Source organism: Coenobita brevimanus, chromosome 110 (assembly GCF_032717465.1).
Source record: "Coenobita brevimanus isolate Jiangsu-jjx chromosome 110, ASM3271746v2, whole genome shotgun sequence".
Taxonomy (NCBI): Eukaryota; Metazoa; Arthropoda; class Malacostraca; order Decapoda; family Coenobitidae; genus Coenobita; species Coenobita brevimanus.
In genome coordinates this window covers 43,163,560-43,181,919 of record NC_137063.1, presented here as the reverse complement: position 1 = coordinate 43,181,919, position 18,360 = coordinate 43,163,560, and the positions used below count along the sequence as shown (strand labels likewise).

Below are 18,360 nucleotides of genomic sequence, written 5' to 3'. Positions count from 1 at the left end.
AATGTCTTCCTCCTTCACTGCCCAGGTCTCACTGCCATACAGCATTACACTCCTAACACACGCTGCATACAAAGACCCCTTAGCACGTAGGGAGAGCCCCCTCAATGTCAGGAGAGGCAAGAGCTCCCTGAACTTCTTCCAACCACTTCTCACCCTAGCCACAGAGCTAGCTCCAGCCCCACCTCCAGCACACAACACGTCTCCCAAATAACAAAACTCTTCCACGCACTCAAGAGACTCACCAGCAAGTTCAATTCTTTCACGTCTGACGATCTCCACCTGCTCACCCCGGCACGCCGCACACATAAAATCAGCATTATCTCGCAGTCTACCTCTGATACCACTACATCTCTTATGCACCCATTTATCACACACACCGCACAAGATGGAATTACTTCCCACGCCCTTGTGGCAAACTGCACATGGCCACTCTCCCTCGTCTTTGACAGTACCGCCACCAACCCTAGATATCATCACTTTTGTTTTATCTGCATTTACCCTTAAACCCTTTTGCCCCATACCATCTCTCCACTTCCTAAACCTTTCCTCCGCCTCCCTTTCATTCTCTGCAATCAACACCAAATCATCAGCATACAACAACTCCCACGGGAGTCCGTTTCTAAAGTCACGTGAAAGGGCTTCAAGTACCATGATAAACAACATGGGACTCAAGACTGACCCTTGATGCACACCAACATTCACGGAAAACTCATCACTCAAATCTCCATTCACTCTCACCTGGGTGTGAGCACCCACATACATGGCCATAACCACCCTAACCAGCCACTCCTCCAAGCCAAGCTTTCTCATTGCCCACTTCACCACCTCTCTAGGGACTCTGTCAAAGGCCTTTTCCAAGTCAACAAAAACAAAATAAAGATCCCTTCTCCTACCAATATATTTTTCCTGAAGCTGTCGAACAATGAATATGGCATCAGTGGTCCCCCTACCTGGCACAAACCCAAACTGCATCTCATCAATATTCTTCCTGGTGTACAGGAAACCATTTGGCTTGTCACTCAGTGTAGTGTCACCCATTGGCAGAAGGAAGAGGAAAGAATGAAGAAAAGAAAGACAGATGAGGGATTGTAAAGTCACCCATAGGCAGAAGAAAGAGGAAAGAAAGAAGGAAAGAATGGCAGAAGAGGAAGGATGGAAGACAGAAAAGTGCAGAAATCCAAAGCAGCATTACATCGAGTGAGTGGATGGTGAGTGCCCCAACCTACCACAAACATATCAAAATAAACTTAAATAAAAACACATTAATATATACCAAAATAGTATATAAACAAATCATCACTGCTATCATCCCATCCTACTTTTCCCACCAAAGGATGGGGTGAAGTAAGGTCCAGAAAGGCTACCCAATAACAAACAGCCTCAAAAGGACCAGTGGGTTTGTTGTTATATCCTCTCCTTTTGAACAATTTATACCCTGTAACATGACGACTCAACAGCAGTCCCTCCAGAAACAAGAGTACGACTGGAAATGCATGAAATTAAAATGATATCAGCACTGTAGCATGTGGGGAAGAGATAAAGTGATCAGCTTTATAAAATGTAAGGAAGAGACAATGAGATATTAGGAGGAGACAAAGAGATAATCTTTATAACATGTAAGGAAGAGACAAGGAGATCAGCTGTATAACATGTGAAGAAGATACAAAGATATCAGCTCTATGACATGCAAGAAAGAGACAGCGATCGGTTTTATAACATGTGAAGAAGAGACAGAGGTCAGTCTTACAACATGAGACAAAGATCAGTTTTTATAACATGAGGATACAGAAATCAGTTTTATAACATGTAAGGGAGAGATACTGACCAATGCTTCCAAGGTAACTGCCAGCCATAAAGACTGACGGGATCAGAGGATGGAATGCCATACACGAGATGATGCCCTGCTGACCTGTCTCACCTGTAACATCAATTTATTGTAACAATACACCATTATCTATCTATCTGATATACAGATGATGATGCCAAGCTGATCTGCAATATCATACAATTATCTATGCATCTATCTCCTGCAAAATTACACCATTATCTATTTGTCATACAGGCAATCATGCCTCACAGACCTGCAACATCATACCATTATCTATATATCCTTTTACTCTAACAATACACCATTATCTACCAGCCATACAAATGATGACTCACTAATTTGCAACAATATACAGTTAAGTGACCTAAACTGATTTTTTTTCTTTTTTTAATTTGGTATTAAATTTACGAGCTCTCAAAACATAGCAAAAACTTGAGGATTACCGACTTAAGGTGGTGCCACATTGGCCTAAAAATGACCATTTTTGCAAGCCATTAGCCAAAATGACCAAAAATCGGAGAGATTTTGCTTGCAACAAGAAATGGAAAATGAATTTGGCTTGTGGTTTGCTACTGCAATTAGTACTCAAATCAGCTTAATATCAATTTTGTAACTGTGATAACCAAATTACTGTGCCTAGTGGTTTAGTGGGTAATTAAGGTGCTCCAATTGGACTGAGCCGGTGAGAGTTTATATCCAAGGGGTGGTTGGGGTTATGGCTCACGTGATGCCACTCAGGGATAAGTGAGGCTGGTCACTCTCATCTTAAATGTCAGAACCAATCTGCTTAGCCCTGGGCTCCAAGGCTCCTCATGGGGCAACGTAGGATTGGATGATGGATGGACGCATGGAATAAAATATTCTACTAGAGCACAAGCAAATAATAATCAATGGTATTGTTGAAATAAAGTCTGAATCCTGTGCTTATTAACCTTGGACAAGTAAAGTGGGGTGCAGCAGCACCCCACCCTGTTTTTAAATTATAAGTTCATATACTTCCTATCAAGGCAAGGGGCTGAGCCTCCATGTACCTTCCAAGTTCCCTAAGCTGTCACAGTGGGTGGCAGTATAAGTGTGCTCTTTTGGCTGAGTGCAACCCTGCAATATGCTTGGGATGTGGTAGCACCCCAGATCACCTACTGTGTGTAGCACCACAGATTAACTTTTGTGTGCATTTTGTTTTAATTAATGATGAATTTCCTCTTCAGGTGCATAATTTTTTAAAGATACGTACTGTACATATGTGCATATTTTCAAAATTATGTTAATCAGTAAATAAAATTTATCCAGCTATCTATTACCAGACGCCTTAATCCTGCAAGAGGTGGCCACAAACAAATAGCCTCCATGTTGCCATGTCCCCTGTCATTTCACCGCCCTGCTCCCAGCCCACACCCCCCTCCCTCATACACCTCTCCACTCCATCCCACATATGTAAATAAAATAAATAAACATGGACATAAATACATAACTAAATAAATACATATGTACATAAACTACATAAAATTCACATATACAAGGTTTACGTAAGGACCATGTGGGACTTCCTATATCTACATGGGATTTCCTATTCCTATATCTAACCACCAAAAAAATAAAAAGACAACATTTCACATGTTTCATCTGGAGATGTGTCTTCACTTCCAGGCCTGCCAGTCCAATCAAGTCATCATCAGTCATCATACTGCCACTGGAGGAGAAGGGATTTTTTTTTTTTTTTTTTTTTTTTTTTTTTTTTTTAGAGGTAGTATTTCTTTCCTCCTCCCCCCCAAAAAATGCAAATTTTCCCATAATTTATTTCAGTGGCCCATTGTACTAAATGTGTCTTTGTTTTGGAGTCTTAAATTAGTGCAAACCTTTTATGTGTCATGTATAACATGATTTTTTCAAAATATTGATTAACTGATTTTTGGTGAATTTTTTCCCTCTGGGGTGCTGCCACATCTCACATTACCTACTGCATAAATCTGAAATATGTATAGGGCTAAAGATTCTGAATTTTTTTGGTACCATATCATAAAACTCAATATTCAAACTCTCTAATAAATGGCTGTGGAAAACATCTGTAAACACACTTCACCATGGTCTCTATTATTTTCTGACGGTAGTAAACTCACTATTCAAGTGTTAGCAGCACAGCACCAGTTTGCAGAACCACAAGTTAATCTGTCAGAATTTCTTTCACTGCAAGATCCATAATGATTTCCGTCTACCTTTGCTGTTAGGCAATGCAGTACAAAACCACACTGCTTGCCAGCGTGACAAGTGCTTCATGTTGCTATCCATTTTGGCTCATAAATGCTAACACGTTAGCCAAAAATGTTGTTTCTTGTTTCAAGGTAATAAATACTCTAACCATCATAAAGTATGAGGAGCCTGTATGTACAAAGTGGTAAATAAACATTAAGTAAAGTAAAGAGTCACAATGTTTTATGACAACATAACATTAATTCCATCACATAACTTTAACTGTTATTGGATAATTACATTTCTAAATTTCATGAAATTTATGTTACACGAGTGTTTAAAGAACACAACCCTTATGTGAAATGAGAGGTCACTGTACTATTATCTATACACCTACAAGTACTTTTCACAACAATACACCATTATCCATGCAATTACTGTCTAATGTTCAACCTCTAAGTTCATACATGGTAATAGTAATAATAATAACAATAATAATAATAATCATCATCATCATAATAAAGATGATGATGATAATAATAATAATAATAATAATAATAATAATATTAGTAATACTGTAATAATAATAATAATAATAATAATAATAATAATAATAATAATAGTAATACTGTAATAATAATAATAATAATAATAATAATAATAAAAATAAAGGTTTGGAAATTGGTGAGCTAGGGAACTGACAAGACATCGAGCTGGCTGGATGAATGTTGTGAGGAGAAGTGCATGATCAGGGATTTGGCACCCCTTTTTAATGTGGCAGCGTCCGGATTGACTCTATTGGATACGTTTATGTGAAGCTACAAAACGTGGTAAATGTTTTGGCATATCTGATAGAGCCAGGATTCTGGGGGCTTGAATGATGAGTGAATGGAAGTGTGGCCCATTGGACTGGGCAACTTTGGGCTGTCTGGACTTTAATACTCCTCACCCTGCCCTAGGGTGAGAAAGGGAGTACAGATGATGATGATGATGATAATAAAGATGATGATGATGATTTTAATAATAATAATAATAATAATAACAGAACAGATTAGAAGGTATGATTAGAGAAAGAGTGAATACTGATGAGATGCAGTTTAGGTTCATGCCATGCACAGGGGCCACTGATGCCATATTCACTGTTCGACAGTGTCAGGAAAAATATGTAGTAAAGAAAAGGGAACTGTGCTTTGTTTTTGCTGATCTGGAGAAGGCTTTTGACAGAGACCCTTGAGAGGTGGTGAAGTGGGCAATGAGAAAGCGTGGGATCGAGGAGTGGCTGGTTATGGTGGTTATGGCCTTGTACATGGGTGTTTGCACCCAGGTAGGAGTGAAAGGAGTTTTGAGTGAGGGGTTTTCCGTGAATGTTGGTGTGCATCAGGGGTCTGTCTTGGCCCCCCTGTTTTTTATTATAGGGTTTAATTATTGCCATTGTCACATTTTTTACGGATGAAGTTTGTATTGAATATGAGAGATGTCCCCACCATCCATCCATCCATCATGCAACCCTATGTAGGAGCCTGGGGCTACGCAAGTTGGTCCTGACATTTAATATGAGAGTGACCAGCCTTACACATCCCTGAGTGGCATTATTTGAGCAATAAACCCCAACCACCCCTTGGATAGAAACCTGCACCAGCTCAATCCCATTGGAGCGCCTTATTTACCCACTAAACCACCAGGCGCCATAATTTGGTTATGTGGTTACCACCCAGAGTGGTAAATGGTTTCCTGGTGTACTGGAAACCATTTGGCTTGTCACTCAGTGTAGAGTCACCCAAAGGCAAAAGGAAGAGGAAAGAATGAAGAAAAGACAGAAGAGGGAGTGTAAAGTCATCCACAGGCAGAAGGAAGAGGAAAGAATAATGGAGAGAAAGACAGAAGAGGAAGGAGGGAAAGAGGGAAGGAAGAGAGGAAAAGGCAGTTCACGAAAGCAACACTACACTGAGTGAATGATGAGCACCCCTACCTACCACTCATAAAAATAATGTATATGTGAGTCGAGCGTTAGTGAATTCCCAATGGAAGAACTGGCGCTTCTGAGAAACAAAAGACCAGAGTATTATTATTATTATTATTATTTATTATATTACTTGGAGCCCTCCCACGTGACTTCAGAAAGGGACTTCCGTGGGAGATGTGGTATGCTGATGATTTGGTGTTTATTGCAGGGAGTGAAAGGGAGACGGAGGAAAGATTTAGGAAGTGGAGGAACTGTATAGGGCACATGGGCTTAGGAGTAAATGCAGATACAACAAAAGTGATGGTGGCAGTACTGTCAAAGAAGAAGGGGAGTGGCCATGTGTGATTTGCCATAAGGATGTTGGAAGTAATTCCATCTTGTGCAGTGTTTGTGATAACTGGGTGCATAAGAGATGTAGTGGTATTAGAGGTAGACTGCGAGATAATGCTGATTTCATGCGTGTAGTGTGTCAGGGAGAGCATGTGGAGACTGCCAGGCGAGAAAGGTATGATTAGAGAAAGAGTAAATATTGATGAGATGCAGTTTGTGTTTATGCCAGGAAAAGGGACCATTGATGCCATATTCACTGTTCAACAGCTTTAGGAAAAATATATACACCCACCACAAACTGACTTAGAACCTACACACAGAATTGCTATGGGAGAGTTGTCTGTCTTTCCTTTGTGTTTCCACCTTTATCAAGGGATTTTTTTTGGCAAGAAATAACTGACAACTCCTCTGGTGTTGGCAGGAGGTGGTGGAACACTCAGCACATCAGTGCTTGCCCACAAGTGAGAGTGAGAGTATATGTTCCCGTCACTCCAAGCTTGCACCTCCCTCTTTTTCTGCATCCATTACTGTTTGCCCTGTTAGTTTCCTAGAGTCGAGTTGTCATACCTGGAGCGTACTACTCAAGGAATGAGAGGGTCCATATCACCACACAGAGGCAGGATAATGTCCCTATCAACACGATTTGCAAACATTCTGGACGCGCAAAGTCGACCGTCATGAAGATTCTTGCTGCAGCGTGTGGCCTGCCACCTGATGTCATACCAGAGAACAAGCATGGCGGTGGAAAGAAGAGGATGACTTCCAGAGGTACAGATACGCTTCTGAAGAGGTAAGTAATCAAGAATCCTCCACTGACAGCAGCAGTATTGAAGAGAATGCATCCCCAGCTGTTACAAGATGTCTCAATTCAAACTATCCAACACCACTTGCAGAAGGAGCTGGGTTTGCCAAGCTGCACCCCAGCCAAGAAACCACTTCTCACTGACTCCATGAAGAAGCAGCGCATTCAGTTTGCCAAGAAGTATGCACACTGGACATCGGATGAGTGGAGAAAAGGTGTTTTCCAATTAAAGCACATTTCAAGTGTTCCAGGGGCATTCTGCCAAGGTTCGTTGCCCTGTCTCCCGTAGTATGACCCTGCTTACACAGTGCCGACTGTTAAGCACCCACAATCAGTAATGGTATGGAGGTGTTTCTCAGGTGAAATGGGAAGGGGAGGCCTCTACTTTCTTCCTAAGAACTTGATGATGAATGGTGGCCAGTACATTCAAGTTCGGAAAGATCATTTGTTAAACTTTTTTGCTATTCATGGGTGCAACTTTTTCATGCACGATTCAGCTCCAAGTCACAAGTCAAGAAAGGTGACAAAGTGGCTTCAGGATAATCGGACCGAGGTCCTCAACTGGCCTGGCAACAGTCCGGATCTAAATCCTAAAGAAAACTTCCGGGCAAAGATGAAGAAAATCATGGCAGAGAAGAAGACACCCAATCTGGACAACCTCAAGACTGAACTGACAAATGTTTGGTGCAAAGAAATGTCCTTAGATTACTTTAGAGATCTAACTGATTCCATGCCAAACACAACCAACTGGTCCTGAAACACAAAGGAAACATGATTTCATATTAATGAATGGCATTTCATGAACAAACATTGTGATATACTATGATTTCTGTGTTTTTTAATACCTTGTGGGGGCAGGTCTTACATCAATTTGTGGTAGCTGTAGGAAAGAAAAGGGAACTGTACTTTGTTTTTGTTGAACTGGAGAATGCCTTTGGCAAAGTCCCTATAGAGATAGTGAAGTGGGCAATGAAAAAGCTTGGGATCAGGGAGTGGCTGGTTTGGGTGGTTACGACCATGTATGTGGGTGCTTGTACCCAGGTAGGGGTAAATGGAGTTTTAAGTGAAGAGTCTTCCGTGAATGTTGGTGTGCATCAGGTGTCAGCCTTGGGCCCCCTGTTGTTTATTATAGGGTTTAATTATTACCATTTTCACACTTTTTTACTGATGAAGTTTGTATTGTACAGTACATGAGAGATGTCACAATTCTTGTAATTGTAAAAATAATGTATGTGCGTGTCGAGCGCTGGTGAATTCCCAAAGGAAGAACTGGTGCTTTTGAGAAACAAAAGACCAAATTATTATTATTATTCGTACATCCATCCATTATCCAATCCTATGTCGCCCCACAGAGGTGTGTAGGAACCTGGGGCTAGGCAAGTTGGTCCTGATGTTTAAGATGAGAGTGACCAACCTCACTCATCCCTGAGTGGCATTACGTAAGCAATAAACCCCAACCACCCCTTGGATATATAACTGCACAGGCTCAATCCAATTGGAGCACCTTAATTACCCACTAAACCACCAGGAGCCATAATTTGGTTATATGGTTACCACCCAGCGTAGTAAATGGTTTCCCTAGTATACAGGAAATCATTTGGCCTGTCAGTTAGAGTCACCCATAGGCAGAAGGAAGAGGAAAGAATAAAGGAAAGAAAAACAGAAAAAGGAATGTAAAGTCATCCGTAGGCAGAAGAAAGAGGAAAGAATGAAGGAAAGAAAGACAGAAGAGGAAGGATGGAAGAAGGAAAGGACAGATGCCACTACACTGAGTGAGTGGATGGTGAGAGCCCCCATCTACCACAAATTATTATTATTATTATTACTTGAAGTAGTGGTAGGTGGGGGCACTCACCATCTACTCACTCAATGTAGTGCTGCTTTGGGTGTCTGCACTTTCTTCTTTCCTTTCGTTTCTGTCTTTCTTTCCTACATTCTTTCCTCCTTTTTCTGCCTACAGGTGACTTTACACCCCCTCTTCTGTCTTTCTTTCCTTCCTTCTTTCCTCTTCTTTCTGTCTATGGGTGACTCCACACTGAATGACAAGCCAAATGGTTTCCTGTACACCAGGAAACCATTTACTATGCTGGGTGGTAACCATATAACCAAATTATGGTGCCTGGTGGTTTATTGGGCAATTAAGGCGCTCCAATTGAACTGAACTTGTGTAGATTTATATCCAAGGGGTGGTTGGGGTTTATTGCTCACGTAATGCCACTCAGGGATGAATGAGGCTGGCCACTCTCATCTTAAATGTCAGGACCAGCCTAGCCATGGGTTCGTACACTCCTCATGGGACGACATAGGACTGGATGATGGATGGATGGATGGATAGATTACCTGAAGCTCTCTCACGTGACTTCAGAAATGGACTCCTGTGGGAGATGTTGTATGCTGATAATTTGGTGTTGATTGCAGAGAATGAAAAGGAGGCAGAAGAAAGATTTAGGAAATGGAGAAACGGTATGAGGCACAGGGGCTTAAGAATAAATCCAGATAAAACAAAAGTGATAGTGTCTAGGGCTGGTGGCAGTACCGTCAAAGAAGACGGAGAGTGACCATGTGCAATCTGCCAAAAGGGTATGGGAAGTAATTCCATCTTGTGCGGTGTTTGTGATAAGTGGGTGTATAAGAGATGTAGTGGTATTAAAGGTAGACTGCAAGATATCACTTTTATGTTTTCAGTGTGTCCGGGAGAGCATGTGGAGACTGCCATGCAAGAAAAGATTGAACTACCTGGTGAGTATCTTGAGTGTGTGGATGAGTTTTGTTATTTGGGAGACATGTTATGTACTGAAGGTGGGGTTGGAGCTAGCTCTATGGCTAGAATGAAGAATGGTTGGAAGAAGTTCAGGGAGCTGTTGCCTCTCCTGACATTGAGAGGGCTCTCCCTCTGTGCTATGGGATATTTGAATGCAGCATGTGTTATAAGTGTAATACTGTATGGTAGTGAGACCTGAGCAGTAAAGGAAGAGGATATTCACTGCCTTAAACATACAGAAATGGCAATGATTAGGTGGATGTGCAGTGTGTCCCTGAGAATGAGGCCTGGGAAGGCTAGGTTTATGATGGAAGAGTTGAGACATAGGATGAGACTGGAGTGTATTGGTGCTGTCATGAGGAGGGGTTGATCGAGATGGTCTGCGCATGTGGGGAGGATAGGGGATGATAATTAGGTGCAGAAAGTGAGAAGTGTTAATGTTGGAGGTTGGGTTGCAAGAAGTAGACCGAAAAAGATGTGGGACGGGGTCACTGAGTGTGACCTCAGGAATAAGGGACTAAATAGGGAAGCTGCCAAAGATCAAACAGCATGGAAAGAAGCCACTAGGTGACCAAAGCCGATGCATGCAGGCACGTTGGAGCTTTCAAAAACAAAACGAAGAATAATAATAATAACTAGTTACCTATTCTTATTGTGTAGCCACAATAAGGAAGCTCTGCCATATGGTATATAAGGTATATGTAACATGAACATGACCTGAAGACAAGGTGTCGAAGAACACAAATGTAAATTTTACGTTTGTCTCAATAACTGGCTAACTGTATGTTTAATGTAACCATATTCCTTTCAGATCATAAGAGAGACCAGATATATACTGTACAATAATACCTCGATATACGATACCCCAGCTTAACAATGGGGGTAGGAATACCACCATACCCAGCCTAACGATGGCCAAACCCTGGTTTCACGATGAGTTTTGATTATTTTACTAATTTTGATGATATTTTACTCTAAAATTGTGTTTAAATTGATTTATAAACTATTTTTAGACTTATTTTAATGTGTTTTAGCCATAGGTGGGGCGAGCACTGTCATTTTGGGGTACAGTTTACTAAGCATGAATTTTTCCAGACTTATATTTGATGATTTTCAGATTTAATCTGTTGGTTTTAATGAGTTTTTTACAGGTGTTAGGCTCAGGTTAGCTTCCTTGACAGCTGTTAGGCAATTTAGACTGACTTTAAACTTGTTTTGGGGCTCATTTGGGTAGGGTTTGGGCTTTGTTTGGGGGGAAACCCAAGGCTGGTAAATGCTCCTCATTACTTTACATGTTAAAAGTATCCAGATATACGATACCCTGCCTAACGATGAGGTTTTACCTAACCAACTACATCGTTAACCCATACCATCCCAGGCATTTTTGCAATTTTATACCCACCCAATCCCAGACCAAAAACGGAAAATATTTTTATTGCATAAAACAATCCAAAAGGACATTTAAATCAAGGAAATGCAAAAAAAAAAAAGTACTCCTTATAGGAGAAATAAGTGCAGGATAGCCATCCATCGTGTTTCTAGCCCAGTTTCCCAAGCCATGAGCTACGTTTTCCCATCCAGCTGGGCAGGATGAGAGAGAACGGGGGAGGAGAATGGGGGAATCCCCGTTCTCAATATCCTTCTCCACTGGCTCATATTCCTCCCGAGAAGAGTCGTCCAGGTCTTCCTTAGAATCACTAAATGAAGGGACAGAGGGTCCACATGACAGTGTCAACCACCTCCTCCGGCCCAATGAGGCGGAAAAATGGCGTGACTTCCGCGACATTCTAACGCCGTGACGGACAGTGGCACACTGGTGTTACCCAGCCATGCAGAACCAAACTCAGTGCTACAAGTGCTTGTGCACAATGTTGCCAATACATTACGCTACTCCTTAGCAAAAAATTAGCTAGATTGAAGCAGTCAGAGACGTGCTACAGCACTCAAATTATCCTGTCCGCACCATCACGTCGCTGGAATTACTCGAGACGTTTTGTACCACTGGCACCATGCTGACGGCAGGATTGTATGGGTTAAACCAAGGTATGCCTGTATCTGGAAAGTTACAGCTTTAAAGCTTTTGTGGCTTTCTCTAAAATGTGTTGTAAATAAAAAAACAGCAGATTTGAATTCAGTAATTTCCACTAAGCTAAGTGGCAAAATATTATGCCAAAATTATTCAGCAAACATTTTTATCACAGGATTTTCAACCAAATAGCTGTATCTCAATTAGTTTCTGATATATTTCATTTTCAAATATGCAATTTTTAGAATAAAAATGAGTATATCACCTTCAAAATTAAGTCAAGGCCATTTATATTTGGCAGAAGGAATTGGGTTATGCTAGGGTATCTTCATATGTGATATCATTAGGATCAAAGAAAAAAAATTGCAAAGATAAAAAAAAAAACTAGTCACCTACTCTTACTGTGTAGCCACAATAAAGAAGCTTCGCCATACAAAATATAAGGCATGTGTAGTATAAACAAGATCTGAAGACCCTAAGGTCCTATGTAACACCAACAAGATCTGAAGACAAAGGTGTCGATGAATGCATCTGTAAATTTTACATTTGTCTCAATAACTGGCTAACTGTGTGCTTAACTGTAACCATATTCCTTTCATACCATAAGAGGGATCACAGCTACATATCTGGAAAGTTACAGCTTTAAAGCTTATGTGGTTTTCTCTAAAATGTGTTGCAAAGAAAAAACTGAGCAGATTTGAATTCGGTAATTGCCACTTGGCTAACTGGCAAAATATTAACCCAAAAACTGCCGCAATACGTTTCCCGGTGCACCCCCCAAGTGACGGGGGGGGGGGGGATCAAAAGTAATTTTTGCTTATATGAAGTGAAAAAGTGCATGGAAAAATATAGGAAAAACATAAATGAGTTTATTAATTACCATAGTTCAGCCATGGTGAAGGAATGAAGCTGCGCATCTGACCTTTGCCCTCCATACTAGTAATAGGGAGATACTGAGGATGCAAGGGTGGTGGCGGGACATGCGGGTGGTGATGGAAATAGCATAGTTGAGATGCCAAAAGGCATCAGAAATGCACCCATAAAAAAAAATAATAATAATAATAATAATAACGCGACTGAGGGATATGTGTCAGGAAAGAAGGTTGTGCATTTGTAACTTGTATTTCAATCACAAAGATGCACATAAATATACATGGTACAGAGGGATCGGGGATCATGTTGAAAGGAGCCTGACTGATTACATGCTCGTAGACAGGTCAATGCTGGGTAATGGTTGCTGATATGAGGGATGTGAGAGGATGATGTGGAGGTCTGTCAGATCATATGATAGTGGTATGCAAGAGGGAGTGAGGTGGACCATGAGAGAGCGAAGCAGTCAGGGAGAAAGACTGAAGTAAAAAACCTGAGGATCAAAGAAATGGCAGATGAATACAGGACCCAAGTACGGGAGGAGATAGAAGCAGTGAATTGGAATGAAATGGATCTGGACAGCCAGTGGAATACAGATAGGGACTGCTTAGTTAGGAATGCTAAAGCGTGTGTGGTGTGGCAAGAGTAACAACAAAGACGAAAGGTATGGCATGGTGGGATGAAGAGGTTAAGAGAGCAGTGGAGGAAAAGAGGAAGACATGGCCAGAGTGGTTACAGGACAGGGGTTCACTTAAGAACTGAATGTACTGAGAGCAAGAAGCACGTAAAGAGATTAGTGAAGAGGAAAACAATGGAGGTAAATGATGATCTAAGAAGAAAAAAAAATCTAAATTACTCTGAAAACAGGAAGTTATTGTGGAAAGAGTGTGGAAATGTAGAAGTGAAAGTGGAAAGAAATGTGATGGTGTGAAGGATGTAAGTGGTAGATTATTAACCCATGGGGATGAAGTAAGGACCAGATGTAGAGAATAGTTTGAAAGCCTGATGAATGGGAATAGAGAGAGCAGAGCCGCTGAAAACATGACTGGTTTTGGGGATGTGCACAGAAGGAATGCAGTGCCAGGAAACTTGACACTCGCAAAGGTGATGAACGCTGTGAAGCAGCTGCAAAATGGGACACCAGCTGGGGCTGATGAGGTGTATGCAGAGATGATTAAGTGTAGTGGAGAGAGTGGATTGAAGTGCTTCTTGGCAATATGTAAGAAGGCATGGATGAGTGAAACTGCGCTTGCAGAGCGGAAAAAGGCTGAGACTCTACCCCTGTACAAAAATAAAGGTGAGTGAAGTGAGTGCAAGAATTATGGTGGCATTAGTTTATCGACTGTGGTAGGGAAGGTAAAAGGAAGAATTATTACAGAAAAAGTAAGAAAGATATCAGAAGTCCTAGTGCGTGATGAACAGGGTGGCTTTAGAGTGGGAGAGGACATGTGGATCAAATATCTGCAGTAAGACATGTGGGGAAGAAGGCTTATAAGAAGGGCTATAAGGTGTTTATGACATTCATGGATCTGGAAAAAGCATATGACAATGACAAAGTAGACATAGAAGGATTGTGGAGGGTTTTGTGCATGTGAAGTGTTGATGGTAAGCTGCTAGGTACCGTCAAGGGTTTTTATGATGGTAGTGAGACAAAAGTAAGAGTAAATGGGCATCGACTGTATGTGAATGATTCACGATCGGTGCAGGCATGTGCTCAGGCTGTGTGATGTCCCAATGGTTGTTCAATATATATATGGATGGGGTGATGAAAGAAGTAAAAACACGAGTAATGGAAAGAGGGATGATGTTGGTAATGAATGGTGATGGATGGAATATCTCAAATTTGTTGTATGCTGATGATGCAGTACTATTTGCAAATACCAGACAAAAACTTGGTAGACTAGTGCAGAGTTTCGCTGATGTCTGTGAGCGTCATGCCTTGAGAGTAAATGTAGAAAAGTATAAAGTGATGGTCATTGAGAGAAGGTGGCTCCCAGTATGATGTTACAGAAAATGGAGAAAGACTGGAATTGGTGAAAGAGTTTAAATACCTGGGTATAATGATAGAAAAGAGAGGAAAATGTGCAAAACAAGTGGAAAGTTGAGTGAAGCAAGGAAGGAGGGTGGCTAGTGCAATGAAGGCCTTGATAAAAAACAGAGGTTTGTGTGTTGCAAATGCGCGAGGATTACATGAAGGAGTGTTAGTGCAAACTTAACATATGGATGTGAGACTATGGTGTAGCATGAAAATGAAAAGTCAAGAGTGTGAGCAGTGAAGATGGGACTGCTGAGGAATGTATGTGGAGTACAGACAATGGATAGGATACGAAATAATGTGATTCGTGAAAGATGTGGAGTGAGGAAGTCCGTGGACACCACAATCAGAGAGATTGTACTGACATGGTATGGTCATGTGGAAAGAATGGATAACAACAGTGAAGAAAAAGATATGTCTGAGCGAATCTGATGGAGGCAGGAGGCAAGGAAGGCCAAGGAGAAGGTGGAGAGATATAGTGGATAAGTGTGTGAGGAAGAGAGGTATGGAAGTCGGTGAGGCTAGGGGACTGACAAGAGATCGAGCTGGCTGGATATGTGTTGTGAGTAGAAGTGCATGATCAGGGATTTGGCACTCCATTTTAATTTGACAGCTTCTGGATTGACTCTATCGGATACGTTAATGTGAAGCGAATATTTTTGGCGTATGAGATAGAGTCAGGATTCTGGGGGCTTGAATGATGTGTGAATAAAAGCATGGCCCACTGAACCGGGTAAATTTGGGCTGTGTGGACACTGCCACTCCTCACCCTGCCCTAGGGTGGGAAAGAAGGTCCAGATGAGGATGATATTTTAATAAGTAAATGTTTGCCACACCCTACACTGATAAAATATATGGTGAGAAGACAAAGCTTTTACACTGAAAAACTGGAGTTACCAGAGCACCAGTTTCAAGGGTAGTAGTAGTAGTAGTTGTTCCCCGGGCAGTCTGCCTGAACAGCCCTGAGTCCCTAAGGAAGGCCACAGCCGAGATTGGGCATTTCCACCAGCTCTCAAGGAGTGTATGTTGTGCTGCTGGCATAGGTGATTGTGTGCAGTGCAGTCTTCCATAATGTGCTGTGTTGCATCCTGGACGGGCATCAGTGACGGAGTCATCCAGCCTCTTGTGATGACTCAAGAGGGTTGGATGATGCCCACATCTCAGCCTGGCCAGGTGGACCTCGTCCTCACGAAGGAAATAGGATTCAGAAGGGTGGATATTAGGAGGCTGTGCATGCAGCTGTGTGTTGTCTTTAAGTGACTGAATGCAGCGGCGAGTGATCTGAGTATGGATATCTTTCTGGAAGCTGGTCTGAGGCAGGTGGGGAGGGGGGGGGCAGTATTTGTGTATGATATCGTGTGCTGGGGGTTGTGTTGATGTTCCTTGGTGTGTGTGGATGTGCTGCCATGTAGTGTAGTGGATGGTGTGGGTTTGTGGAGGCTGCAGCGAGAATTTGGGTGCCTCTCATGTCTAGATGAACCTTGACTTTGAGGACTTTGGTTTCTTGGTGTAGGTGGTCTGTGGGTGTAGTAGCTGTGCAGCCTGTGATTATTTTTAAGGCCTTCTTCTGTATGGTCTGTAGAGTGTTGTAGCGTGTTCTGGTGAGGTTAGAAGCCCAAGCAGGGCTTGCATAATTCATCACTGAACGTAAATAATGTTTGTATGCTCTGGTGATGGTTTCTTAGTTGTGTCCAAATGTTGTATGGGCAAGTGACCTCAAGGCGTTGAGCCTTGCCGTTAATTTATCTTTAATGTTTGTGATGTGCTGTTTAAATGACACTGATGTACTGTATGTTACACCAAGGATTTTGTGTGTGTATGTGTGATTGAGGAGTGTTGTTTATGGTGAGGTGTGGAATGTGACTGTGTTCTGCTGTCCAGCTTGTGAGAAGGGTCACTGCAGATTTGGCTGGGGCTATGTTGAGCCTGTTTATGGTGAACCATTCATGTAGTGTGTTGAGGTAAGGTTGGAGGATGTGTGCAGCCGTGTCTGCATTTTGGTGTGTACGTGTAACTGTTATGTCGTCTGCATAGGAGGCTATGTGTATCTGTGGTGTGTAGGGTGTGGGTATGTCATACATGTATAGGTTAAAGAGTGTAGGGGACAAAACAAATCCTTGGGGGACGTTGTTTGTGAAGTTTCTGATGTTTGACGACTGACCAGCATATGTCATATGTATACATCTGCCTGCTAAGTAGTTTGCCAGCTTGTTATTGTGCATGTCTGTGTTGAATATTTTGTTTGTGAAAGTTGTGGCAGGGGATGGCATCAAAAGCTTTGCTAACGTCTAGTGTGACTAGGAGTGTTGCGTGTGGTGACCTAGCTGAATTCATGCCATCAGAAACTCTCTGTGTAAGGTCTGTAAGAAGAGTGTTTGGGGACTGCAGTGGCCCAAAACCATGTTGTGATGGGGCTGGGGAGTGTAAGGTGTAACTAGTTGTCATACCAGTCATTTAGTGACTTTGGAGTGGGTGCAGAGGAGTGTGATGGGACGGTGTGAGAAAGGTAACGTGGGGTCTATGTTGGGTTTGGGGATGGTGATGGTAGTGCTGTGCTTCCAGATGTTGGGTATTATGTTGTGTGAGTAGCTGTAGTTTGATATGCTGGTAAGTGCTTGTATGCCTTGTGGTCCAAGGTGTTTAAGGTGTATGTTGCTTATGCTGTCTGGTCCACAGGCTGATGACTGCTTAAGGCTGCTAATGATGTGCTTCGTAGTTTCAGGGGTTGAAGCACATGGGTATTATTCAGACTGATGTGTTCAACATATGAGTAAACTGTAACTAAAGTATAAGGAATTTCATTGTCAACACTAAGTACTAAATTTTACAGTATCATCATCATCACCACCATCTGGACCTCCCTTCTCACCCTAGGGCAGGGTGAGTAGTAGCAAAGACCAGACAGCCCAAATTTGCCCAATCCAATGGGCCACGCTTCCATTCACTCATCATTCAAACCCCCAGAATCCTGGCTCTATCAGATATGCCAAAAACATTCACCATGTTCTGTAGCTGGTGAATGTTTTTGGCGTATCCAATAGAGCCATGATTCCGGGGGCTTGAATGATGAGTGAATGGAGGCGTGGCCCATTGGACTAGGCAAATTTGGGCTGTCTGGACATTGTTACTTCTCACCCTCAATATCTGTAACTCTGTATCAAAGAAACACTATATACTTTATAATACTGCATGAATTGTATTTAAGAACAAAACAGATTGAGTGTCACCATTACAACACTGTTTGTTACAACAGTGAATATATGGTTGCAAATGTGAGAAATCTGACACCTGTATTAGTGAGAGCACTGTCTGTGGAGAGGAAATGTATTGACTGAGATCTATGTTTTTGTACAGAGGACTAACCTTTTTTGACAGTACGTATAGTGTCAAAGATGCGACCAGGGCGACAGGTATGAAAGATTCTCATGCACTTATTAAACCCACATACCAGGAGGGTGCCATCCAAGTTAAATGCAGTGCTCTTAGCAGCCACCATCTGATCCAGGCTGCAAAATGATGGTTCTTTCATTAGCCAGTCTAGCAACTGAATACAATGTT

General features: G+C 41.9%; 1 protein-coding gene across 1 annotated transcript in view; it reads right to left on the bottom strand.

Annotated features, from left to right (window-relative positions):
* The window catches only part of WDR79 (Telomerase Cajal body protein 1 homolog), an 87,418-nt gene that overhangs the window by 27,443 nt on the left and 41,615 nt on the right, over positions 1–18,360 (bottom strand). Inside the window, exons 6-7 of the mRNA XM_080286146.1 lie at positions 18,166–18,308; positions 1,826–1,918 (exon numbers count right to left, since the gene is read on the bottom strand). Of these exons, the coding sequence (XP_080142272.1) occupies positions 1,826–1,918; positions 18,166–18,308 (236 nt within the window). The remainder of the gene's footprint in view (positions 1–1,825; positions 1,919–18,165; positions 18,309–18,360) is intronic.